The sequence below is a fragment of the Malaclemys terrapin genome, chromosome 13 (assembly GCF_027887155.1).
Source record: "Malaclemys terrapin pileata isolate rMalTer1 chromosome 13, rMalTer1.hap1, whole genome shotgun sequence".
Taxonomy (NCBI): Eukaryota; Metazoa; Chordata; order Testudines; family Emydidae; genus Malaclemys; species Malaclemys terrapin.
In genome coordinates this window covers 69,986-97,853 of record NC_071517.1, presented here as the reverse complement: position 1 = coordinate 97,853, position 27,868 = coordinate 69,986, and the positions used below count along the sequence as shown (strand labels likewise).

General features: G+C 44.1%; 1 protein-coding gene across 3 annotated transcripts in view; it reads left to right on the top strand.

Moving 5' to 3' along the window:
• The window catches only part of SLC16A3 (solute carrier family 16 member 3), a 40,024-nt gene extending 12,358 nt beyond the window's left edge, over positions 1-27,666 (top strand). For all 3 annotated transcript variants that reach the window (XM_054047537.1, XM_054047539.1, XM_054047538.1), the window contains exons 2-5: positions 10,820-11,062; positions 11,454-11,597; positions 11,984-12,751; positions 17,237-27,666. In XM_054047537.1, the coding sequence (XP_053903512.1) occupies positions 10,840-11,062; positions 11,454-11,597; positions 11,984-12,751; positions 17,237-17,523 (1,422 nt within the window). In that variant the 5' untranslated portion in view covers positions 10,820-10,839 and the 3' untranslated portion in view covers positions 17,524-27,666. The remainder of the gene's footprint in view (positions 1-10,819; positions 11,063-11,453; positions 11,598-11,983; positions 12,752-17,236) is intronic.
• Positions 27,667-27,868: the final 202 nt, after the last annotated feature.

Below are 27,868 nucleotides of genomic sequence, written 5' to 3'. Positions count from 1 at the left end.
TTCAGTTGTAAGCATTTCTCCATCTTAATTTTTTATTGGCCCATTTCATGTTTTGAAATTTCCACACAGGGTTTTAGTCAATAGGAAACCACAGAGTTGTTTACCAGTCATAGCAGCAATTTCACCTTCAGCTGCTAGGTCTTCAACATATCTCCATTTATTTTTCATTGTGTTGTTTTTTCACTGTTTTGTTTGCTTTCTTGTACTCCTCTTTTTATTTTTTCCAATATTTAGTTGGTCTTAGCATTTGGGACTTCCCCCTTCAGTGCTTTTCTTTCCTCTATGAGAGAAAACATCTCTTGGTTTATCCAATTCTGGCTGTCTATTTTAATATCTAACTGTGATGGTTGCCGCTTGAATCACTATCTCTGAGGATGTCCCATTTTTCTTCAGTGTTGGTAAATATTAATCTTTTTTTTTTTTATGTTAAACACTCATGATTTCTTGGCTAAACATCTCAGAATCTTTTCTGTGTTAGCCACAGGTGCTGGCTACACAACATTAAAGAGTTTTATTTGGGATAAATTAATGTCATTGCCCTACAAGGCTTTTACATTATTATCCATTTTGTTTTTACTCTGAACTTTAGCTGACCGTATTGTGTTGTTGGTAAGCTGAAAGTTTTCTGTAGTGTGTTTGTGTGGTGTTAAATAACACTGTGTCCTTTTAACTCTAAACTTGTGATGCTTCGGGAAATGTCCAGATGTCGAGAAAGGAACCACTTGTAACTGATATGGGGCAGGTGTTTCTGAGATTTAATCAAATTAATTATCTATCGAAGGATGCTTTTATTTTAACAAAAATTACTGTAACTCAATGGTCTCCAACCTTTTTTACACCCAAGATAACTTTTTTTGAATTTAAGAGCAACCCAGGATCTACCCCACCCCTTCCCCAAAGCCCTGCCCTGCTCACTCCATTTCCCCTCCTGTTGCTCGCTCTCCCCCCACCCTCACTCACTTTCGCTGGGGTAGGGGTTTGGGAGGGGGTGCAGGCTCTGGGCTGGGACTGAGGGGTTTGCAGTGTGTGAGGGGGAACTGGGCTGAACCTGGGGCAGAGGGTTGGGGTACAGGAGGGCATGAGGGGTGCAGCTCTGGGAGGGAGTTTGGGTGCAGAAGGGGGCTCTGGGCTGGGGCAGAGTGTTGGGATGCAGGAAGGGGTACAGGGTGCTGGCTCCGGGAAGGAGGTCAGGGTTGGGGTGCAGGAGGAGGTTTTGGGTGCTGGCTCCAGGAGGGGGCTCAAGGTTGGGGGGTGTGGCCTCCCACTGGGCAGCACTTATCTCCAGCGGCTCCCGGTTGGCGGTACAGTGTGCCTGCTGCTAAGGCAGGCTCCCTGCCTACCCTGGGCCCCATGCCGCTCCCGGAAGGGGCCAATGCACCCCTGCAGCTCCTGGAGAGGGCGGTGGGGGCATGTGGCCCCTCTCTGCAAGCACTGCCCCCACAGCTCCCCACTTCTGTGGGGGCACAGAGGCTCAGGGCTTCCCTAGGCTCTGTGGTGGAGCCAGAAATGGGTTCAGGGTGTGGGAGGGGGCTCTGGGCTGAGGCCAAGAGGTTTGGGGTGCACAAGCGGGCTCGGGGCAGGGGATTTGGGTGTGGGAGGGGGTGTTGCTCTAGCTGGCGGTGTGGGCTCTGGGGTGGGGATGGGATGGGGTTGGGGTACAAGAGGCAGTTTGGGGTGTGGGCTCCAGGTGGGAGCTTGGGTGCGGGAGTGGGCTCAGGGCTGGGACAGGGTTGGGGTGCAGGTGGGGGTGCAGACTCCAGGAGGGAGTTTGGGTGCAGGAGGGGACTCTGGTGTTGGGATGCAGGGGTGTGTGTGGGGAGTAGGCTCTGGCTGGGAGGTGCTTACCTCAGGCGGCTCCCAGTTGGCAGCGCACCAGGGCTAAGGCAGGCTCCCTGCCTGCCCTGGCTCTGCTCTGCTCCCCAAGGTGACCGGCATGTCTGATCCCTAGGCGGAGGGGTCCGGCAGCTCCGCATGCTGCCTGCTGCTGTAGACGCTGCCCCCGCAGCTCCCGTTGACCATGGTTCCCAGCCAATGGGAGCTGCGGAGCCAGCGCCGGGGACGAGGACAGTGTGTGGAGCTTCTCTGATCACCCCTCCGCCTAGGGGCTGCAGGGACAAGCTGGTGCTCGAGGCTCCAACCCCGTGGGGCAGTGCCGAGGCTCAGGGTGTCCAGCCCACAGTGCAGAGACTTGCCGCAGGCCAGATGAAAAGAAGCAGTGGGCCAGCGGTTCCCCACCCCTGCTCTAGGTGGTAGTAATCCCTCAGGTTCTGCCTGCTAACTTCCTGATCCATACAGAAATTGACTCTTGGAACACAGGTAAGTATTTAACAAATTGTTTGTTGAAGATGTGGGTTTACAGACACCAGAGCTCTGTTCAGCAGAGTCATGGTGGTGTAATCTGACCAGCAGATAGCTCCAATAAACTGGGAGAGAGAGAGAGAGAGAGTGTAAGTTAAAGCAATTGACCAATCAATACATAGCCATGTGAACTGTTGATTGGTTACTTTGTTTACCTAACAACACAGAGCCTGAGCTGTTGTTAGTTTAACCCAATCAACCAGCCAAGAACTGTTTACCTAAAAATAGTTATCTTTCACATGAATCATAATCATAAGTAGGATCCTGAGACCTGCATACCTCAGGCCAGGAGTCCCTTTTGCATATGTGCAGATTCACAGAGGTTACACATCGGACAGCTTGATTGATAGCTCTAGGCTGCATTTACTCTGCTGGTCATGTTCCTGGTAGCGCAGCCTGCATTCCACTGCTTTTTCTTTTCTTTCCCAACAACTGGGCCTGCCTTAGGTTGCCCCTGTCTTTCAGGCATCATACCCATCGTTGGCTCACCAGTCCTCAAAGGAAGATATTCCTTATGGTTATACTTCATTTCAGGGCCTATTTACAAATTTCTTATCACACGTCTAATTTGCTGAACAGGTTCATTTCAATTCTCATTTTCTCTTGAACGCTTCACAATGTAAAATACACTATTTTGGTCCAAAAACACATGAAAAGCATAACTGACAAACAATTTGTAAAAAGAATGAGGAGTACTTGTGGCACCTTAGAGACGAACAAATTTATTTGACCTAAACTTTCGTGGGCTAAAACCCACTTCATCGGATGCATGCAGTGGAAAATACAGTAGGAAGATTATCTCACACACACACACAAACCCACCCTGAAAAAATGGGTGTTGCCATACGAGCTATAACGAAAGTAATCATTGGCTATTATCAGCAGGGGGAAAAAAACTTTTGTAGTGATAATCAGGATGGCCCATTTCTAACAGTTTCATTCTTTTTGCTGATACAGACTAACACGGCTACTACTGTGAAACCAAACAATTTGTATACTACATATTACAACTATAGGATGCAACATTACATTCAGAACTCCTTTTGTGGTAGGTGACCATCCCAAAACCGATTCTCACCAACTATTGTGTTCAACATTTTTTAATAATTTCAACTTGTTTCACAATTTTTCCATTAACCATATTCCGTTTTACCTCAATACCTTCAATTATACTTGAGGCATTTATAGACCTTATCTTTATCCTCATCACTGTATTCCTCTATCAGAGCATAGCACTGTATGATTGACATCTTTAGGAATTTGGTTTGAAATCTGACACGAGGCATTGGTTGATAGATTCTGTGGGTGGGAAAAATTCACCTATCTTAATGAGTGCTACTCCCTCTGAGTTTACAAGTGCCACTACAACCTGAATAGATGAGATGTTTCTTCTCTTGCTTGAAGCACTTCTTATTCCCACCTGTTTTGGCCACCCACATGCCCAGGATTTCAAGGTCATAGTTGTCCATCTCCCTCACAATCTGTGAGACCTTTGATGTTTAGAACATTGTTCTCTTGTTCCAGTAACTGACTTTGAAGTGTTTTTTGTTGCTGCCAAATTCAAACTTTTTGGGGTCCTGGCTTCCAGAGACTGCTTTCGCTAGGAACCTTCATGCAGCACAACGCGGGTCAGCAGCGTTCTCTACTGAGCTGCCATTTTTACCAGAATGGTAGCCTGGTTCCATTTCTGTCCATGAGGCTTTTTTAGATAGAGGGCTGGGGAAAAAACCGATATAGGTTTTATAAAAATGAAATACCAAAACACACTGTGACTCACTATGTAGTATTCTTATCCCTCATACAGTGAGGCAAAACCAAAGAAATAAGAATACCTGTATTCCACCTACAGTATGAATGCAATGAACAGTTCTGGTAGTTGGGCTTCTGCCCGTGCAACTATGGATCAGAATAAGTTTACAGGTAGGTGCTGGTCCTGATGTGAGTGAGCAGCTGCTCACAAAGTGTGCACACATGGATGGATGGATGCTCATGTTTCTGCAGGGAACAGGTATTCTTTCAGCTAAGCATAGAATTCCTGATTTTGGGACTGGGAACGTTACACATATCAGTTGCAGCAATACTGTATCTTTTGTTTGCATAATGGGTATTGAATGCTTCACTCTGATAGGCTTATCCCTGGCAAAGTCTCCTGTGGTCTAATTCTGGTCTCAGTGTAACTGAGTACAGAATTTGGCCCTTATGTTTTATTCTTGCATGCACTGGCAGAGCCTGACAGAGTGGTTTGGGCACGAATTTGAGGGTTTTCGCAGCTGGCTTTGGGAATGAATTTGGAGTTTTACTGTGTAAAAGCAAGGCACTCATCTGTTGGCAGAGACTTTAATTGGCAGGTGGACTGTATATGAAGGGAAGTCACTAGCTTCTTCCTAGATGTCTGTTTTTTACAATGTTTTCCTGGATTGTAAAGAAAATGTTTTGCTTTCATAGATGCAGGCCCTGACTCTCAAGTGCCAGGGGGTGCTCGACCCCTGACTCTGCCCCAAGCCCGGCTCCCACTCCACCCCTTCCCCCCCAAGACCCCACTCCGCCTCTTCCCACCAGTTCCGCCCCATCCCCCCCAGACAGGGCCGGCTCTAGGGTTTTGGCCACCCCAAGCAGCCAAAACAAACACAAAAAAAAGCCGCGATCTGCGGCGGCAATTTGGCGGGAGGTCCTTCACTCCCAGGTGGAGTGAGGGACCGTCCGCCGAATTGTCGCCGAATACCTGGTTGTGCTGCCCCTCTCCGGAGCGGCCGCTCCAAGCACCTGCTTGACAAGCTGGTGCCTGGAGCCGGCCCTGCCCCCAGAGCCTCCTGCACGCCATGAAACAGCTGATTGCAGCGGGCGGGAGGCGCAGGGAGGGAGGGGGAGGCACTGAACTGCAGGGCCCGCCAGCAGGCAGAGGCAGTGGGGGGAGCTGATGGGGGTAGGGGGCTGCTGGTGGGTGCTCAGCACCCAAAATTTTTTCCCGTGAGTGCTCCAGCCATGGAGCACCCACGGAGTCAGCGCCTATAGACACAGAAGCTTCTAAAAAAGGTTCCTTGTCCTGCTGGACAGAGTGGGAATTCTAATTTTAGAGAGAGTCATCTACTCCATTATTCATACTCCCATTGTTTAGCCTTGCAGCAGCTTGACTAACTGGAGACAAAGAATTCTGTCAAAGCATTATTTTGTATCTATTTTTTTTTCTAGTAAGAATTAGTGTGCTGCCATTTAACAGTGATTAGTTAATAATCCATCTGCCCCTGTGAGGCTTTGCAGATGGATATTTTAGTGACTAAATTATGTCAGTTTACAGAGGATTACCCTTAAAAGAATTTTGCTGTAAATTCACCAAAGAAACAGTACAGGCACACATAAAACCATATCTACAGGAAGTAGTAGTGACCTGTCGTCTGTGGTAGGAAAAGTTGTTTGTTTTTTAAGTTGGGTATCCAGATACGAGAGCACATAGAAAGTCTCTTCTATTACTTTCTGTCATTTGTAAACTTGTTCCTGTAAAAATGTCATGATGGAAACAATACTTTTTCCTGCAGTTGCTTCACTCTATATGCACACCAAAGTCCTGAAGACCCTGGAATCAGGAAGCTAACTTATCTAGCAAATGTACTGGAAATACAATCCAACTTTGGCTATTTGCTCAAGAAGAATATTTTGGTAGAAACCTATATGATGAATGGAACAAATTCCAAATCACCTAATTTTGCGACAAAATAAATTAATGGTAAAATATTTACTGAAACAGAATGGCATATGATTTTATTTAGCAAAACGTATTAAACCAACAAGTTTAAATACATTAATGAATTTTAACTTGCTGTGCAAAAATAATTATCAGTAAAGTACATATAGTCTCTTCACTCCTGTTGACCCCAGTGTTAGGAAGCCAGGCATGTGCTGGAATTTAAATTTCATTGCTTTTGGAGGGGCCTGGGGGCTGAGGAGCTTGCTCTCCCTGCCTGGAGTTCTGGGCCCCCACTGATTATTGGGGGGGTGGGAGGGGAAGGGAGTGGGAGAGTGTGCCCCTACTTGCCCCTTGTGCATGCCCCTGCGTGACATATGTCTTTGGTATCCTAGTGTCTCCAGAACTTTTTTGGACACATGAGATTTCTCAGAGTGTGTTTATATTTAATGCCTTGTTCTGCCTTTCTCTTCTAGATTAGAGAGCCCTTTATTACCCATCCAGGTACTTATATACTGTTAAGTTATTTTATCAAAATAGATTGAAACATTAACAGATTGAGTTCTTTAAGTCTCTTACTACAAGGCATTTTGTTTTCTTTCTTCCACAAAGGATTCTTTAATTTTTCAGTTTATATTCCAGATGGAAATTCCATTCCAAAATTTCAGAGTTAAGTGTGTAAGACAAACTTAATGGGACTACTCACAGTAGTAAAAGTTCAGCACATTTAAGTGTTTGAAGGATTAGGGGCTTATTCTCCAAAATAAAAGTGACTTAACATTCAAAAGGTACTGAGGAAGCACATACCTTTAAAAATATTGGCATCCATGTTTAAAATACATTTACTTTCTTGGGGTTTTATGCTTCACAGCCTGTTGGTATTATACTGGTTTTAGGGTCTTGATACCCAACTTCCTGAATACCAGGTATCTGTTGCAATTGAATCCCCCCCCCCCCCAAAAAAAAAGGGGGTGGGGGGGAGTGTGGTGCTAGCTTTCCCTTAAAGAACAGACCTGTGAAATAGATCAGTGATGATCACTGCCAGGTTTATTTCTGGAACATGAATGTGAAATTATTTCTTCCAAGTAGCAGAGTGCTGGTCTAAATGTCATAGAAAGGACACTCATTTCAGACTAAGAATGATCATATATTCAGCACACAGCTGTCTAGACAGCAAGTCTGTACCAGAAAGATAGCGAGGCCTACACACTGGTTTTGAAGTGCATTTATCAGGAATAAGGCACAGTGAGCCAAGTACAAAATGCATAATGAATCAACAATCACTGTTGTCTTGATATTTCATAAGAGAATAGAAGTATTGCTTAGTAATGGGCATCTTACCTCTCTGGCATGCAGATTCCTCCACCACTTCAGATTTCCTTTGCCTGGTAGGGTGATTTGGTGGGTTGGCGATTTTTAAGTGATATGTCCAAATAAGTGTAGGACCCCACCCCCAAAGTGAGGTCTGTGACCAGTCTTGCACTCTAGGAAAATGGAGACAAAACATTACTTCAGTCTCTCTGTGGTCTAAGGCTTTCTCTCTTTAAGCTCCTCCACCATGGCTGGAGGCATTTCCACACCTCTTCTGTGTGCCAGCATTGCCAATCCCTAGCTTTCCAAAATCATTAATTAGGCCCAAAAATCATGAGATGTTGGGTCTTATTTGCCTTCTAGGTTTTGAGCCGTTAGGCTTTTTGTTTTCAAGCTTTTCTCTGCAATTATGAAAGCTATAAACATACTCTTTGAAATTAAAAGTTGAGATTCTGACATTCAATTCCCAGAACTATGGCTTTAAGAAAAACACTAGCTATCACATGACTCTCAATAAAATCATGACAGTTAGCAACCCTCCCTCTATGTTAGGCTCTATGAAGCTGCTGTCCACTCCACCTAAAAAATAAATCCTGCTTCTTATCTCCAAAGCACTTGCTTGCCATCCCCCTAGGCCTCTTTCCCCAACCTTTCCCTCAATCTTCTTCCAGATAGGTTCCCTCAAGCCCCTTCTCCATCAGCTCCCTTCTATGGGTTTCTTACCTAGGTCTCCCTCACACTGAGCAGAGCATATTAGCCTTGTCCCCCCCGCAAGCTTTTTTTAAAGACTGCTGTCATATGACTTTTCATGCAACTACAAGTCCCAGAATACCTGTCCTTAAAGAGACCAGGTGAGTGAGGTAATATCATTTATTGGACCAACTTTTGTTCAAAATCTTGTGTCTCTCTCAACAGAAGGTTGTGTCTTGCATCAACAGAAACTGGACCAATGAACGATGTTACCTCACCCCCTTGTCTCTCTAATATACTGCACCTAACATGGATACAGCTAAACTGCATGTCCTTAAAGAGTCAGAACTAGAAGGAAGGATGGACTGGACCTATGCCTGCCTTTAAAAGAATAACTCGCCCTGTGACATGCATATAAAACAAACTCCTATGGGAAAACTATTTAGGGCTAGGAAGTTTCAATGTATTGTTTTAGTATGATACTAAATTCAGGAGTCTGAACACTTCCTCAGACTGAGCTAGTTTCCATCTTCTTTATTAATTGGCTCTTTAGCTTTGTTATCTTGAATTTTGTGAAGTGCCATGATGCTGAGATATATATTAGTAGCTTATCTGACATTTAACTCAAAATTTGTGTCATAATTTGAATGTTAAGAGGGTTATTGTGTCTTCAGCATAATCTGCTGGCATAATTTATTTTGTCAGGCCCTCATCCCATATTTTGAGCATGTGTACAATATATTATGTAAGATCATATGCCACTTACCCCAAGCAGGCCCATATAATGCAATAATAAGAAAAATTTTCTAGTTTTAGTGTGACTTTCCCGTGACAGTGGACACTCAGATTTTCATTCAGGTGAACTGTCAATTTGGTGACCAAGGTGGGTTTTTTTTTTTTTTTTTTTTTTTAAGTGAGTACTAATGAATTCAAATTAATGAACCACTGAGGTACCTCAAGTATTCTAACGAGGGTCCCACAAAGTCTTTCCCCTATCCAGTGATTAAACCCAATGTATGAGGGAGGAGGGCAGAATTCTGCAGAGTGTGGGCAGCGGGACTGAATTATCTGTTTCCAATTTAAACAAAATTCCTTATCACAACCATAACCAAGGAGGGAGATAGTATCACTAGGCAAACTTTTATTAGGTGTTCGTCACTTACAATGGTTGTATTTTATTCCTGAAATACTGTGGATTCTGATAGTGATGCACAATGTTCTCCTTGTGCAGTTTCCTTTTTCCCTAAAGGATTAGTGAGACTGTCAAGGAAATGGAATAGTGCAAAAAAGGCCATGCTGCATGTCCTTAAGGATCCTAGCCTGAGTAAAAGGATATATTTAAAACAAAACAAAAAAACCTTAGCCAAAAATGAATGAAACAAGTGGATGTCCTAGCCTTGTATGATGAAGCTGATGTGACAAAAACAAAAATCAGGGGCTTGCTCAGTATGTACTATGTCCACAGCTGCACTTGCTCTTGTTCCAGCCCTGCTCCAACTTGCTACCAGTCCCTGTTGTAGCCCCTATTCCCCCTCTGCTTCTGACTTCTGGTTTCAATCCCCAGCTCTGCCTCTGGCTTATGCTCCTGGTTGACCTTCCAGCTCTGGCATTTGGCTTCTATCTCTGTGGCACTGACCCTTGGCTCATTCCTGGACTCTGCCCACCCTGGACCCAGCTATAGCCAGCAGGAAAAATGCTCATTTCAACCACTAGGCCTGACCGCCCCAAGGCCTGGTTGACTACAGTATTATCTGCACTTTCAAGATAGAGACTTGAGGCATAAAGAATTTAAGTGACATGCCCAATGTCACAGAGGCAGCGTCTGGCAGAGTCAAGAACTGAATCCAGATCTCCTGAGTCTCAGGCCCTCTCTCCTTTCAAACTCTCTGTTTCTCTGTCACAGTGACAGCATCAGTGTTCATCCTGTCACTCACTCTCAGGCCCATAACCTGAGGGGGGTGAGTATGAGGGGGCAGTTTCTTCCTTCAATCCTACTGAAGAATCACAATTGCTATGATTTATAACTGTTTTTAGTTCTTTGAAAATTGCCTGCAGGTGTGTCACCACTGTAGGTCGGTCTGTCTGTGTCTATCTAATCTATTGTATTTCTCTGCCCCCGCACCCATTACCATTGTATCTGAATGCCTCAAAAGCTATATAAAGTATTTATCCTAACAACATCCATGTGAGGTACTAGCATGCCCATTTTACAGATGGGGAAGTAAGGCACAGAGTGACTTGTCCAAGATCACACAAGAAGACTGGCAGAGCAGAGGCTTTAACCCTGGTCTCCCAAATGCTAGGCTACTGCCCTAAGCACTGAATCACCCTTCCTTGCTAGCATCTAGGTCTTGTAAGGTTATTGACAAACAGTCCTCGCAGCATAAGGAAAGCAGAGTTTCCTGTATAGCAAGTGGGCTTAACATATTTATGATATGCAAAGAGAAGCCAAGAAATAATGAATTTATCTTAGTTCTCTATAAAACTATCTTTTTGGTTGAAATCCTCTCTATTTGAACTTCAGGTGATCTGTGATGTATATCCATTTAAAATTCTACCAAATAATTACATTTCTGCATAATGGCTACAGATTTTCTGTTTATTAGGAGGAAAAAACAAACAAACCTCTGTTCCCAAGTCTTCGGCCACTATATTTAGAATGTTTTCACGTTTCATGTGTCTGCATATACAACACCTCCTTCCTGTAGAATAAACTTGAGTGGATTATCATTCCAATATGTATCTATGGATTCTAGTAACTGTATTTTTATTATTTCTTAGGCAACCCATTGAGTTTCACTATGGGAGCTGTGGTGGTTGATGATGCTCCATCTGGTGTCAAAGCCCCTGATGGGGGTTGGGGCTGGGCCGTTCTCTTTGGAGGGTTTGTCATCACTGGATTTTCCTATGCCTTTCCAAAGGCTGTTAGTGTCTTCTTTAAAGAGCTTATCCGGGAGTTTGGTGTTGGATACAGTGACACAGCATGGATCTCCTCCATTCTACTGGCTATGCTCTATGGAACAGGTAAATTATATCTGTTTTTTAAAACAATGTAGTCTGGGACACAAACAAATAAAATTCACATTAGAAGGAAAGATCTTAAGTGCTTATTGTTAATCTGCGTGCAAAACAGGCATTTCGAAAAAATTAACTATAGGGCAACATATGAATTGTCAGTTCCCTGGGTACATCCATCATGTCTCTAAAAAGAGTCTCTGTAACTTCCTTTTCATCATCCTCCGTAGAAAAAGAAAGTTTCACAGCACTCTGAAGTTGCAAAGTGCTGAGTATGGAGAGTTACCAGAGAGGAGATGTGCAGAAAGTAGGAAGAAATGCGAATCTATAGATTAAATCAATAGAGAAATTGGATTGTCCTGGTTACTGTATCAAGCATATTCTTGTTCCTCTTGCTCAGGTCCCCTGTGTAGCATGTGTGTCAATTGGTTTGGCTGTCGTCCAGTCATGCTGGTTGGAGGGCTCTTTGCTTCGCTGGGTATGGTGACAGCTTCCTTCTGTACCAGCATCATTCAGCTTTATCTCACTGCAGGTGTCATTACTGGTAAGTAGGTGTGGGTGACTGACAATGCGCAAGTTAGCTCCATCTCAGATTCTGACGTTCGCACTGGTATCAATGGCAAACACCTAAAGCATTAGATCCTCAGTAATGGGCCTCTCTGAAGAGCCCAAGTCAACCTGGAAGGAACTAGTCAGACTAGTTCTAACAAATGTTAACTCTTCTGTTATGTTAGCCATTGCGTGCAGGAATAATATTATGATGGAACATTTTTAATGGTTTTTGATTATTCTGGAATCTTTCCTCCAGTTGACATAAGAGAAGCCTGACCTTTTTTGTCCGTGTTTGTGAATCAAAGAATGTTGTAACGGTGGAGATTTTTATATAGACACTGCAGCTGACGCCTGACTTTTGTGTGCTCTCTATTTCAGGTTTGGGTCTGGCACTCAACTTCCAGCCATCGCTCATCATGTTAAATCGCTACTTTGACAAACGCCGCCCTTTAGCTAATGGGCTTGCTGCTGCTGGAAGCCCTGTGTTTCTTTGTACCCTCTCTCCTCTGGGGCAAATACTGCAACATGAGTATGGCTGGCGAGGGGGATTCCTTATACTGGGTGGAATGCTGCTTAACTGCTGTGTTTGTGGGGCATTAATGAGGCCTTTGGAACCTCCTAAGAAATCTGAAGCTGCTAAAGAACTTACTGAGAAGAAAACAAAGAAAAAGCTTCTGGATTTCAGTGTCTTTAAAGATGTTGGTTTTTTAGTCTACACTGTGGCTGCCTCCATCATGGTGCTGGGCCTCTTTGTGCCTCCAGTCTTTGTGGTGAGCTATGCCAAGGATTTGGGATATCCAGACACCAAATCAGCTTTTCTTCTGAGCATTCTTGGGTTCGTTGATATCTTTGCCCGGCCTATTTGTGGAGTGGTAGCTGGTCTGAAGTGGGTCAGACCACGCTGTGTTTATCTCTTTAGTTTTGCTATGATTTTTAATGGTTTTACAGATCTCATAGGTTCCATGTCTACCAATTATGGTGGCTTGGCGGTCTTCTGCATTTTCTTTGGCATTTCCTATGGAATGGTAGGTGCTCTTCAGTTTGAAGTTCTCATGGCTATTGTGGGTACTCAGAAGTTTTCCAGTGCCATTGGCTTGGTGCTTCTGGCTGAAGCTCTAGCTGTTCTAATCGGTCCACCATCAGCAGGTAAATATTCCATTCAATTAAGAGTTTAACACCATTTGTGTTATTCAAACAGTGGTGCCTACTTATGTGTGTTGAGACAAGAGATAGAAAGCCAAGTAACATTAGTCACCCAAGAAGTAAACGCCATAGATCTAACGATGCACACAGTCCCATAACTTATTGCTGTTAGAATCAGAGATGGGTCTAAGCCAGAAAGTTCACAACTCTTGTAAAGTTCAGACCTGTTTGGATTTGGGGGTTTGTTCAGGCCCATCTCTGAAATCTTTCCCTATTTAAAAACCCAATGGAACAGATTCTACCTCCCCATAGGGAATTTGAAGGAGGAGGAAAACTTCACGAAGTGAATAATTAGTGTCATGTGAAAAACTCTCTCATGAAGAACAGGAGTACTTGTGGCACCTTAGAGACTAACAAATTTATTAGAGCATAAGCTTTCGTGGACTACAGCCCACTTCTTCGGATGCATGGGCTGTAGTCCACAAAAGCTTATGCTCTAATAAATTTGTTAGTCTCTAAGGTGCCACAAGTACTCCTGTTCTTTTTGCGGATACAGACTAACACGGCTGCTACTCTGAAATCTCTCATGAAGAGGGATTGAAAAGATTGGGATTGTTACCTTAGAAAGGAGACAATAAGAGCTGATGTGGTAAAAGATTGAGAGCTTCTGTTCTCCCTATCTCATCATACAAGAACAAAGGGAAATTAAAAGGAAGTGGGAAATTCAAAACTGATCAAAGGAAATTATTTTTTCACACAACACTTAGGGTACGTCTATACTTACCCGCTGGTTCGGCTGCAAGCAATCCATCTTCTGGGATCGATTTATCGCGTCTTGTCTAGACGCGATAAATCGATCCCGGAAGTGCTCGGCGTCGACGCCGGTAATCCTGCTCCACGAGAGGAGTAGGCGGAGTCGACGGGGGGAGCCTGCCTGCCACGTGTGGACCCACGGTAAGTACCTTTAAGTTCGAACTAAGATACTTCGACTTCAGCTACGTTATTCACGTAGCTGAAGTTGCGTATCTTAGTTCGAACTGGGGGCTTAGTGTGGACCAGCCCTTAGAATCATAGAATATCAGGGTTGGAAGGGACCTCAGGAGGTCATCTAGTACAACCCCCTGCTTAAAGCAGGACCAATCCCCAACTAAATCATCCCAGCCAAGGCTTTGTCAAGCCTGACCGTAAAAACCTCTAAGGAAGGAGATTCCACCTCCATAGGTAACCCATTCCAGTGCATTATCCTTTTCTGTCTAATGTCATCCACCCGCCTGCCTCTGTGCAAGCCCATGCAGAGTGCTCTGCACAGTCCTGCAAATTAGGTGACAGTGACATGTATTAAAAATAATTTTTTGGAAAAAATATGGTGGTGACTTCATGCAATATAACTTCACTCTACAGCTTATTTTATTTTGTAAGATTTTGTTTTTGTTTTTTTGGGGGGGTATCTATTCTTTAATTTAGTCTTTTGTAAAACGAGAACCTTTCCAAGCAGCTGAGGGCCCAATCACCACTTCAATAATACTCCTACCCCTGGGTCCACCTGAATTTAATTGAATTAAGAAGCTGAATTGTGAGACAGTTCTGTGCTCCAGATTTTGCTCGCTAAGTGAAAATTAAATCTAAAAGCATATGAAATGCAGCACTTGGGTGGAAGGGAAAATGCTATCAGGAGTGAAAAGAGGCAGGTGTAAGTAGTACAGGCTTTATCTGCCCATGCAAATAGTTTATATTGAAATGTATCAATAGCTGCCTTGAGTCATGGTCAGCTCTATCCCAGCTTATTATGATTGTTGTTTTGTTTGTTGTTTTGCAAGTTTCAGGACATATAAACAATACAGTATATTTTAAAGTTGACATAACAAGAGAGCATTCCTAAGCCCTGTTCTACAAGCTGAAAAATGTCTTAAAATACTCTCCCAATAAGTATATTTGTTTGACAAAAGTTATTGCTGTTAAATGCCTTAAAAATGCATTTACTATTAAAAACGCAAGCATCTACTAATTTTGAAACATATTTTTAAAAGACAGTCTTCTCCCTGTTTGTGCCTACATATTGGAGCCACATAATTGTGGGAACAACTTCTGACACATGGATGTCTAAGATCATGATTACTTAGACAAGTTAGATGTCTTCAAATCACCAGGGCCCGATGAAATGCATCCTAGAATACTCAAGGAGCTAACTGAGGAGATATCTGCGCCATTAGCAATTATCTTTGAAAAGTCATGAAAGACGGGAAACGTTCCAGAAGACTGGAAGAGGGCAAATATAGTGCTCCTCTATAAAAAGGGAAATAAGGACAACCCGGGGAATTACAGACCAGTCAGCTTAACTTCTGTACCCGGAAAGATAATGGAGCAAATAATTAAGCAATCAGTTTGCAAACCCTAGAAGATAATATGATGAATAATAGTCAGCACAGATTTATCAAGAACAAATCATGTCAAACCAACTTGATAGCTTTCTTTGACAAGGTAACAAGCCTTGTGGATAGGGGGAAGTGGTAGATGTGGTATATCTTTACTTTAGTAAGGTTTTTGATATTGTCTCGCATGACCTCATAAACAAACTAGGGAAATACAACCTAGATGGAGCTACTATAAGGTGGGTGCATAACTGGTTGGAAAATTGTTTCCAGGGAGTGGTTATCAGTGGTTCAAGGTCATGCTGGAATGGCCTAACGAGTGGGGTCCTGCAGGGATCGGTTCTGGTTCTGTTCAATATCTTCATCAGTGATTTAGATAATGGCATAGAGAGTACACTTATAAAGTTTGTGGACGATATCAAGCTGGGAGAGGTTGCAAGTGCTTTGGAGGATAGGATTACAATTCAAAATGATCTGGACAAACTGGAGAAATGGTCCTTATGGAATTTCATCCTATTTACTTCAGACACATGTAAAGTACTCCACTTAGGAAGGAACAATCAGTTGCACACATATAAAATGGGAAATGGCTGGCTAGGAAGGAGTACTGTGGAAAGTGATCTGGGGGTCTTAGTGGATCACAAGCTAAATATGCTGTTGCAAAAAAAGCAAACATCATTCCGGGGTGTATTAGCAAAAGTATTGTAAGCAAGACACGAGAAATAATTCTTCCGCTCTACTCCATGCTGATTAGGCCTCAACTGGAGCATTGTGTCCAGTTCTGGGTGCCACATTTCAGGAAAGATGTGGACAATTTGAGAAAGTCCAGAGAAGACTAACAAAAATTATTAAAGGTCTAGAAAACATGACCTATGAAGGAAGATTGAAAAAATTGGGTTTGTTTAGTCTGGAGAAGAGAAGATTGAGAGGGGACATAACAGTTTTCAAACACATAAAAGGTTGTTACAAGGAGGAGGGAGAAAAATTGTTGTTCTTAACCTCTGAGGATAGGACAAGAAGCAATGGGCTTAAATTGCAGCAAGGGACGTTTAGGTTGGACATTAGGAAAACCTTCCTAACTGTCAGGGTGGTTAAGAACTGGAATAAATTGCCTAGGGAGGTTGTGGAATCTCCATCATTGGGGATTTTTAAGAGCAGGTTGGACAAACATCTAGACAATCCCTGACAGGTAATACTTAGTCCTGTCTTGTGCAGGGGATTGGACTAGATGACCCTTTGCGGTCCCTTCTAGTTAGGGTGACCAGATGTCCTGATTTTATAGGGATAGTCCTGATATTTGGGGCTTTTTCTTATATAGGCACCTATTACCCTCCACCCCCAGTCCCGATTTTTCACACTTGCTATCTGGTCAGCCTGCTTCAAGTTCTATGATTCACAAGTGCAATCAGGTACATAGATTTCTAAATGTAAACAATGGGCCTGGAAAATTTCATGTGCAAACAGAGAAGCATGGTGAAGGTAAGGATGCAGAATCAGACCCTTTATATGTCACTTAAAAAGAACCCAACATTGATTTAAAAATCACACTTCTTTCTGGTCTTTTGTTATAAATTATGTAAGATTAATAGAATTGAAAGAAATTGGTTAGTTTTTTCAGTTTGTTTACCTTGTCCATTTGACAGCACATTGTATACAGTCAGTTTCACACACCCCCAACCCCACCTCCTGCCATAGTTAGCTTGGCAGTTATCCCCTTTTGTTAGCGTGGGTCTTTGACACAAAACAGGGGAAGGGGACATTTTTTTTTTTTTTTTTTTTTTTTTAAAATAGGAAACTGTAAAACCACTGACATTAGCCAGGAACCCCAGGGCACATAATGTATGTGAAACTATTTTGACTTGTTTTAAAAATCAATTGGACTTCAAGGGTAAATTTTTCAAAAGCACCTAAGTGATTTGGGAACAGACTTTCAGTGGGACCTATGTTCCCAAATTTTAGGCACGTTTGAAAATCTTACCTCAAAATGCCAGTACTCCTGTAAGATTTTTCACTTCAAGAATCATTTGGAAAATTAATTTTGTTTTTAAAAAAAAAAAAAAAAAAAATTTATTACAAGAGAAGCATTTTTTGTTAATTACCTGTGAATTTTGTCTTTCAGGCAAACTCTTGGATGCAACAGGCACGTATATGTTTGTTTTTATTATTGCTGGAGTTGAAGTTGTTACTTCAGCCCTTGTGATGGCTTTAGGAAATTTCTTCTGTGTTAAGAAAAAATCAGAAGTGCCACAAACAAAAGAGGAGGCAGCAGAAAGAGAAGAGTTAAACAAATCCGAAGACAAAACACCTGAAGATGCCAAGGTGGACTCTATTGAAGTAGAACAATTTCTGAAAGATGAACCTGAAAAAAATGGGGAAATTGTAACTAACCCAGAAACGTGTGTGTGAGTGACACAGGATGAGTGGCAAAGCATTTAGGGAAGAGTGAGATAATTTCAACACTATTTTAGAAACGGAACTAGTTTAGGGCTGGGCCATCTGCTTGACCAACTGGGGGCCAATCAGCTAATCAAATCACTGTTTGGAAGCTTTGTTAAGAATCCTTTTCACCTAAAACTGGATTTATCAGTGAGAGGTGGAGCTCTGTGTTTGTAACATTTTAAGTAAACTAAGCAGCCTTTGTTACCAAATGTAGAAATCCTGCTATGCATCACCAGAAAATTCTCACTTGGAAGAAAATATATTTGAATTAGAGAGGAATATGTACATTTTCATTCAATATAGGTGAAATTGTTTGTTTGTGTTCGTGTGGTACAATTAAACGTAACTTCCCTTTCTGTGTTCTTTCTCAAGGAGAAAGAATGAGATGAGGGAAAAAAATCTCAGGAACTTACTGGTCTCCAGAAGGTTTTTGAAACCTCTTACTTTTTAGTTATTTTTAGATTTTTTTTTTTTTTTTTTGGCTCAGCCCTAATCTAAGTTGGATAATAAGAATAATATCTATTACTTTGTTTTAAGTAAGTGTATTTCTGAGTTTTAGCTAAACATGTAATTTTCTTAATTGGGATTTTTATTGTAAATATTGTACACTGAAAGGCACTCAGACCCTGTTCTTAGCAAATCACATAATTGCTATTCCTAAATAGCATCTAAAGAAAATGAAATGAGCAGTATTAATCCTTACCTAGGCTTACCTTGTTTTCTTTACAGCCTATGTGCATTGCACATACACTGACTCCTATTGGTAACTACTGCGCTGACACATGCAGGCATCTGCTACTGAAATTGGTTGAAAAGTCACACAACGCTAGCAGCTGTTACATCCTATGCTATTAGATATCCGCATGAGATTGACTCCTTACTTCTGTACAGCAATATGCTGACTTTGCTTCTTCACATACCCTGAATACTAGTAGAGTGCTAAAAATAATTAAAAGTAACTCTCTGAGTTACTCCCCCTTTTCATTAGGGGAAAAATCTCTCTATCACTAGGGTGACCAGATAGCAACTGTGGGGGAAAAAATGGGATGGGGCAATAGGTGCCTATCTAAGAAAAAGTCCCCCAAAACAGGACTGTCCCTTTAAAAATGGGACATCTGGTCATCCTATCTATCACCCCTGTATATAGTCTCACTGACTTAATATTACTAATTGGAGAAGTAAGGTGAGCAGGATTTGGCCCTATGCATGCATTACACCCCTTTTGACCTGATCAGTTAGATAAAAATTTGGAGTCTTGGAATTTTCAGAGGTAAAATGGGTCATGTAGTCAGGTGGTTTATTTGATGCAATCTTTTTTTTATTTACAAAGAATGTAGAAAGTCCTGTTTCCTTGTCTCTTAGTGTTTGAGTCCTGCTGCATTCAGTGTCCCTGCTTACAAGTCCAAGCCCCATTTCCAATCACTTAACCATGTTGACCTAAATTTTAAGAGTAGACTAGGCCTGAGAGAGAGAGCTTTTGGGCTATGTCACTTTGGGGGGGTGGGAAATATCCACTTCCCTGAAAAACATAGCTATGCCAGCCTAACCTCCTGGTATAGAAGCATGGAGATTGACAAAACAGTGCTTCTGTCAGTCTAGCTATAGTTGCTCAGGGAGATGGTGCTCCTACAGTGGAGAGAGGAGGACCTTTTGTCACTGTAGCTATGCTATAGGGTTATGCCAGCATTGCTAGCACACCATAGCTATGTTGATATAGTTCCCATAGTGTAGACCTGGCCTTAGCTTTTCTCAGCACTACGCTCCCAGTGCTTATTCTGCCTGTGTCATTGGCTTTTCTGCCCTGGGACCTGCTGTTTGGTGTCTTCATTTCTTGTGCTAAAAACACCCCAAATAGACACAAACAGCTCCACAATCAATGCCCTAGTCCCTACATTTGCTATGTGAGTCCCCAGGCAATCCCTCAGACCGCATGGAATAGCTTCCTCTTAATCAGCTTTACCATGGAGTTCAGGGTTTTGGACAGTGACCTCTAGTGTTTCAGCTATTATTAAACAAAGAGGCATTTAACTGCTCCCTCATTTAGCCTGAATGGAAAGGCAGCGGTTATGCTCACCAATTTCAATGGGATTTAACCCAACGCATAACTAGGGTTCCGTGTCGGTCATGGAAGTCATAGAATCTGATTTTACACAACCTCCGTGACTTCTGCAGTGGCCAGTGTGGCTAACACCAAGGTCGCTCAGGTAGCCCTGGGGACAGCCATACAGGCCACTGCTGAAGCAGCTCCACAGCCAGGCGCTCAGGCAACCCCAGGGCCAGCCGCACCAGCCACTGCTTGGATGGCCCTGGGCAGCTGGCCCTGGGGACCACCTGAGCAGCAGCCAGTGTGGCTGGCCCCGGGGACCATGTGAGCAGCGGTCCCGGGGGTGGCAGGAGCAGCCACCGTCAGCGGCATCTGGCACCTGGTGCCCTTAGCCCCCCTGCTGAGCAGCGGCCCCCTGAGGCTCCTCCCCACAGCAGGCCCTCCCCAGGGTGCCCCCCCCCGAGCGCTCCTCCTAGCAGTGCCTGCTCCCTGAGATTAAGTCATTGGTATAAGTCATGGATAGGTCACAGGCTGTGAATTTTTCTTTATTGCCTGTGACCTGTCCATGATTTGTACTAAAAATACCCATGACTAAATTATAGCCTTATGCAGAACACTTTTTTTTTTTTTTTTGATGAATGAAGAGAATCATTAAAATACATTATAAAAATGGTTTTGGGGAAAGGAAAGGCTGCAGAGGATGTGTCTGTGGCGCATAAGTCTAGTCTCTTGTGGGTTGTAACACTTGGGTCTCATTTCAGTTGAGTTTAGTGGGCAGTTGCTGAATGGTGTTGAATTTAACTAGGATGTCTGGCTTCTGGCAGGGAGCAGGTGGGGGGAGGGGGAAGAAGCCCTGGGCAGCTTCCCCTTCTCCTGGCAGGGAATAGGGAGGCCCACCCCTTACCCCAGTGGAGAATGGGGAGCAGAGGGTGAGAGGCAGCCTGCCAGGAACCCAGGAGCCTGTGTGGCAGCTAGTCTCCCAGAAGGGAGCTGCCAATGGAGTTGAGAGACTGGGCTTTCCCAGTTTCCCCAACTGCCCCTCTTAGGTCAGTGGAAGCATTCCTACTAGGGACATGCGCCACCGACCCAATGAGTGTAGTATGGACAAGCACCACTGCAGTAATTACTGTGGTGACTGTAAGTCGAACTAATATAGGGTGACTTATCCTAAGACTCTAAATTATATATTTATTCTTTCTGTATCTTAACCGCTTACCAAGGACAAGTTAACACATTCTCAGAACATATCACTGAGGCAATGAAAATAGGTATAAGCTTTTCCTACACCAGTTCGTGAGCCATGCAGTTCCCCTGGAGAATTATTCTATACACCATTGTTTTCTCCTAATGCTGTAAAAATGCCAGTTCTTAGGTTTCCCAGTGCTACCTTAAAAACAGTAACTGGAAAATATATCAGACATGAGAAAGGGGAAAATGTTTCCTTAGAGCCATGACTTAGGGTATGTCTGCACTACGAAATTAGGTCGAATTTATAGAAGCTGGTTTTATAGAAATCGGTTGTATACAGCTGATTGTGTGTGTCCCCACATAAAATGCTCTAAGTGCATGAAGTCAGCGGACCGTGTCCACAGTACCGAGGCTAGCATCAACTTCCGGAGCGTTGCACTGTGGGTAGCTATCCCACAGTTCCCGCAGTCTCCATCGCCCATTGGAATTCTGGGTTGAGATCCCAATGCCTGAATGATGCAAAACAGTGTCGCGGGGGGTTCTGGGTACATGTCATCAGGCACCTCCTCCTCTGTCAGAGCAATGGCAGACAATCGATTCGCGCCTTTTTACCTGGGTTACCTGTGCAGACAACATACCCGCTCAGCTCAGCTCACCGTCACATGTCCTCTGGGTTCCGGCAGATGTGGTACTGCATTGCTACACAGCAGCAGCTAATTGCCTTTTGGCAGTAGACGGTGCAGTATGCCTGGTAGCCTTCATCGGCGATCTGGGTGCTGGCAGACGTGGGGCTGCATTGCACACAGCAGCAGTCCCTTGCCTTTTGGTAGAAGATGGTATATTACGACTGGTATCTGTCGTCGTTGTACTGCAGTGGCTGTCAATCATGGGCACCTAGGCAGTCTCGACGATGATGGCTATCAGTCGTAGTATGCTATTTTCTGCCAAGCGCCCAGAAGATGCCAAGGGCTATCAGTCATGCTGCACTGTCGATGTAAAAAATAGATTTGTTCTGTATTCATTTGCTTCCCCCTCCCTCCGTGAAATCAACGGCCTGCTAAACCCAGGGTTTTGAGTTCAATCTTTGGGGGGGGGGGGGCATTCTATGTGACAGCTGTTTGTGTTTCTCCCTGATGCGCAGCCACCTTTGTTGATTTTAATTCCCTGTACCTGTACGCCATGTCGTACTTCACTTGGGGGGCATAGTGCCTCAATAGTAGCCATGTCATCACTCGCCCCTCCCTCCCTCCGTCCGTCAGATACTAGTTTCGCGCCTTTTTTCAGACCAGATGCCATAGCACTGGGATCATGGAGCTCGCTCAGATCACCGCGGCAATTATGAGCACTATGAACACCACGCACATTGTCCTGGAGTATATGCAGAGGCAGGACATGCCAAAGCAAAATCAGGACCAGCCAAGGAGGCGATTGCAGCATGGCGACGAGAGTGATGAGGAAATTAATTATGGACATAGACCTCTCACAAAGTACAGGCCCCAGCAATGTGCAAATCATGGTGTTACTGGGGCAGGTTCATGCCGTGGAACGCCGATTCTGGGCCCGGGAAACAAGCACAGACTGGTGGGACCGCCATGCTGCAGGTGTGGGACGATTCCCAGTGGCTGTGAAACTTTCGCATGCGTAAAGGCACTTTTATGGAACTTTGTGACTTGCTTTCCCCTGCCCTGAAGCTCCAGAATACCAGGATGAGAGCAGCCCTCACAGTTGAGAAGTGAGTGGCGATAGCCCTGTGGAAGCTTGCAATGCCAGACAGCTACCAGTCAGTCGGGAATCAATTTGGAGTGGGCAAATCTGCTGTGGGGGCTGCTATGATCCAAGTTGTCAGGGCAATGAAAGACCTGGTGATATCAAGGGTAGTGACTCTGGGAAACGTGCAGGCCATAGTGGATGGCTTTGCTGCAATGGGATTCCCAAACTGTGGTGGGGCGATAGACGGAACCCATATCCCTATCTTGGCACCAAAGCACCAAGCCACCGAGTACATAAACTGCAAGGGGTACTTTTCAATGCTGCTGCAAGCCCTGGTGGATCACAAGGGACGTTTCACCAACATCAACGTGGGATGGCTGGGAAAGGTACATGATGCTCACGTCTTCAGGCACTCTGGTCTGTTTTGAAAGCTGGAGGAAGGGACTTTCTTCCTGGACCAGAAAATAACCATTGGGGATGTTGAAATGCCTATAGTTATCCTTGGGGACCCAGCCTACCCCTTAATGCCATGGCTCATGAAGCCGTACACAGGCACCCTGGACAGTAGTCAGGACCTGTTCAATTACAGGCTGAGCAAGTGCCGAATAGTGGTGGAATGTGCATTTGAATGTTTAAAAGCGCGCTGGCGCAGCTTACTGACTCGCTCAGACCTCAGCGAAAAGAATATCCCCATTGTTATTGCTGCTTGCTGTGCGCTCCACAATATCTGTGCGAGTAAGGGGGAGACATTTATGGCGGGGTGGGAGGTTGAGGCACATCGCCTGGCCGCTGATTACGCGCAGCCAGACACCAGGGCGGTTAGAAGAGCACAGCTGGGCGCGGTGCGCAGCAGAGAAGCTTTGAAAACTAGTTTTGTGACTGGCCAGGCTACGGTGTGAAACTTTTGTTTGTTTCTCCTTGAACCCTTCGCCCCACCCGGTTCACTCTACTTCCCTGTAAACCAACCAACCAACCAACCCACCCTCCCCTCCCCCCTTCAAGCACTGCTTGCAGAGGCAATAAAGTCATTGTTACTTCACATTCATGCATTCTTTATTAATTCATCACACAACTAGGGGGATAATTGCCCAGGTAGCCCGGGATGGGTGGGGGAGGAGGGAAGGAAAAGGACACATTGCCGTTTAAAACTTTAACTCTTATTGAAGGCCAGCCTTCTGATGCTCAGGCAATCGTCTGGGGTGGAGTGACTGGGTGGCCGGAGGCCCCCCCCACCGTGTTCTTGGGCGTCTGGGTGAGGAGGCTATGGAACTTGGGGAGGAGGGCTGTTGGTTACACAGGGGCTGTAGCGGCGGTCTCTGCTCCTGCTGCCTTTCCTGCAGCTCAACCATACACTGGAGCATATCAGTTTGATGCTCCAGCAGCCGGAGCATCGACTCTTGCCTTCTGTCTGCAAGCTGACGCCACCTATCATCTTCAGCCCGCCACTTGCTCTGTTCATCCCGCGATTCAGTCTGCCACCTCTCCTCTCGTTCATACTGTGCTTTTCTGTAGTCTGACATTGACTGCCTCCACGCATTCTGTTGTGCTCTTTCAGCGTGGGAGGACATCTGGAGCTCCATGAACATGTCATTCCGAGTCCGCCGTTTTCTCCTTCTAATCTTCACTAGCCTCTGTGAAGGAGAAACATTTGCAGCTGGTGGAGGAGAAAGGAGAGGTGGTTAAAATAGACACATTTTAGAGAACAATGGATACACTCTTTCACGTTAAATTTTGCTGTTCACGTTACACAGCACATGTGCTTTCGTTACAAGGTCGCATTTTTCCTCTTATATTGAGGGCCTGCCAGTTTGGTGTGAGAGATCACTCATGCAGTGCCAGGCAACAGATTTCGGCTTGCAGGCAGCCATGGTAAGCCACAGTCTTTTGGCTTTTTTAACCTTCTTAACATGTGGGAATGGTTTCAAACAGTAGCGCCCTCATTTCCCATACCAAGCACTCATTGGGTTGGCCATTTAAAATGGGTTTGCAATGTAAAAGGAGGGGCTGTGGTTCCCAGGTTAACATGCAGCACAAACCCAACTAACCCCCCTCCCCCCCACACACCCAATTATCGGGGATGATCACTTCACTGCTCCCCCCCCCCCCCACCAGGTGACTAACAGCGGGGAACATTTCTGTTCAGCCGAGCAGGAACGGGCACCTCTGAATGTCCCCTTAATAAAATCACCCCATTTCAACCAGGTGACCGTGAATGATATCACTCTCCTGAGGATAACAAAGCGCGATAAGGAATGGATGTTGTCTGCATGCCAGCAAACACCGGGCCCATACGTTGCCATGCTTTGTTATGCAATGATTCCAGACTACGTGCTACTGGCCTGGCGTGGTAAAGTGTCCTACCATGGCGGACAGGATAAGGCAGCCCTCCCCAGAAACTTTTTGCAAAGGCTTTGGGAGTACATGAAGGAGAGCTTTCTGGAGATGTTCCTGGAGCATTTCCGCTCCATCCCCATACACGTTAACAGACTTTTCCAGTAGCTGTACTGGCCGTGATTGCCAGGGCAAATTAATCATTAATCATTAAACACGCTTGCTTTTAAACCATGTGTAATACACTCACTAGAGGTCCCCTGTGTGCCCTCAGGGGCTGGGAGCACGCCTTGGGTGAGTTCGGGGGTTACTGGCTCCAGGTCCAGGGTGATAAACATATCCTGGCTGTTGGGGAAACCGGTTTCTCCACTTCCTTGCTGCTGTGAGCTGTCTACATTATCTTCATCCTCATCTTCCTCGTACTCAGAACCCTCTTCCCTGTGTGTTTCTCCAGTGACGGAGTCATAGCACACAGTTGGGGTAGTGGTGACTGCACCCCCTAGCATGGCATGCAGCTCCGCGTAGAAGCGGCATGTTTGCGGCTCTGCCCCGGATCTTCCGTTTGCCTCTCTGGCTTTGTGGTAGGCTTGCTTTAGCTCCTTAATTTTCACGCAGCACTGCTGTGTGTCCCTGTTATGGCCTCTGTCCTTCATGGCCTTGCAGACCTTTTCTAATATTTTGCCATTTCGTTTACTGCTACGGAGTTCAGCTAGCACTGATTCATCTCCCCATATGGCGAGCAGATCCCGTACCTCCCGTTCGGTCCATGCTGGAGCTCTTTTGCGATCCTGGGACTCCATCACAGTTACCTGTGCTGATGAGCTCTGTGTGGTCACCTGTGCTCTTCACGCTGGGCAAACAGGAAATGAAATTCAAACGTTCGCGGGGCTTTTCCTGTCTAGCTGGTCAGTGCATCTGAGTTGAGAGTGCTGTCCAGAGCGGTCACAATGAAGCACTGTGGGATAGCTCCCGGAGGCCAATAACATCGAATTCCATCCACACTACCCCAATTCCGACCCGCTAAGGCCGATTTTATCGCTAATCTCCTCGTCGGAGGCGGAGTAAAGAAACCGGTTTAAAGGGTCCCTTAAATTGAAAGAAAGGGCTTTGTCGTGTGAACGTGTCCAGGCTTAATTCGATTTAACGCTGCTAAAGTCGACCTAAACTCGTAGTGTAGACTAGGCCTTAGTTTTGCAAAATGTAAGTATTCTATTTACTATACATTGACAAGAAATAACTTTATAAAAACAATTACTCTGAAATGCTACTTCTGTTTTAACTTCCACATGCTATAGGTCCAACTTTTTAAAGTGCAGAACATGAGGTGTAGCCCATAACTACTTCACTTGTGGGGCATAGTGCCTCAATAGTAGCACCAGACCTCAATGGAGTCAAGTTATGTAACTTTTATGTGATTGAAATCCGTAGCACACCAGATATTCACAATGTATTTTTATAACATTCCATGTTGTTTAGCAAACCTTAAGGGCATAGGAGATAGGGTCTTGCAGACTAGCACATCTTCTTACGCTTTGAAAAAAAAAATTAACTCACAAATTGCGGAGAAGCCAATACTTCTTTTGCATCCCAAAATATTTGAACAATTACAATTTTTCTGGACCTATGGTTTGAGAACACATTTAACTGGCTTATGGGGGAAACCATCTGAATATACAGATGCAAAATCTAAGTGCAATATTGTAGAAAAAGTTTGCACTGCTTTCTTTTAAAATAGCGAGGAAGAGAAAAAAAACTCGCTCTTTTGGTGTACAATATACAGTACATTTTAATTTTTAAGTGTTTTCATCTTTGTACCGTCTGTATATTGTTTACAATAGAGATTATGGTTAAATATTCTAGATTGGATTTTGTCTTGATCTTGGGCCCTTACATTTCCTTATGTAAGAAATATAGTGTGTGTCTGTATAACATACATGTTCAGTGTATCTGCATAGGTTTGTGCATGTATGTGTGTGTGTATATATATATATATATATATATATATATATATATATATATATATATATAAAAAACGTATGCAAACCCAAAGTAAAGTAGAGGAGCAGCAGACAGTTACATTCTATATGTTCAAGGAGAAGTGAGGAGTTATCAAGGCTGCTTTACCACCTCCTACACCATAGCAAGTATTAATTACTTTTAATTCTAATTCTAAATAAAAACATAACATAATGTATCCTCTTGGAGGCTATACAAGAAAACAGATTGAACCAAACATCTTTAAATAATGCAACAGTCCTTTTAAAATAGTGAGCAGGAGCCTTGTTTTTCCTCCTTATAAATACAGTAACAACAGAATCAATATTAGCTGCTAGTAAATTATCCAGCTCTCCTAGAGCTGAGAATGAGGGATGTCTAGCATTTAGGATTGGAAAATCTAGCAGTCAGTAATGTTAATATATATTAAGCCCCATCAAAGCAAAAAACAAACAAAAAAACACTACCCCACCCTTGTAGCGTGTATGCAAATTATTTCTAAAACAAACAAACCTCCATCACACTCAAGTGTATGCCTTTGTATTTCCCAAAGAGCAGCTTTAGTTTAAGGCCAGGCTGTGGTGATGGAGGGTTTCCAGAAGAACAAAGCTCTTGTAGTTACAAAATTGTAAGTGCAGAATTTTTGTGGCTGTTTTATTTGTGTTGGGAAGGGGGGGAGGGGAGTTTGCATGTCAGTTTCATGCAAGTAAGATCACTTTTTGTCCCTGCTTTTTAGTAAATGCACTTGAATGTAAGGTGTGTGGATTTATATTTAGATTTGTTTTATGCTTTTATAGTCAACTGTTGCAAATGTAGTGAATAAATATATATTCTGTTGTCAATGTTACGGTGTCAGGAAATACTCACTCACTCATGCCCGTCACCCCAATCGGGGTATGGGCCGCCAACCACAGATCTCCAGAGTCCTCTATCCTGGGCCATTTGCTCTAGCTGGTTCCAGGTATAGCATAAAAATGGGCTATCAGCCTGAAGGTCGCGTTGCCAGGTGTTTCTTGGACGGCCTCTTTTCCGCTTGCCTTGGGT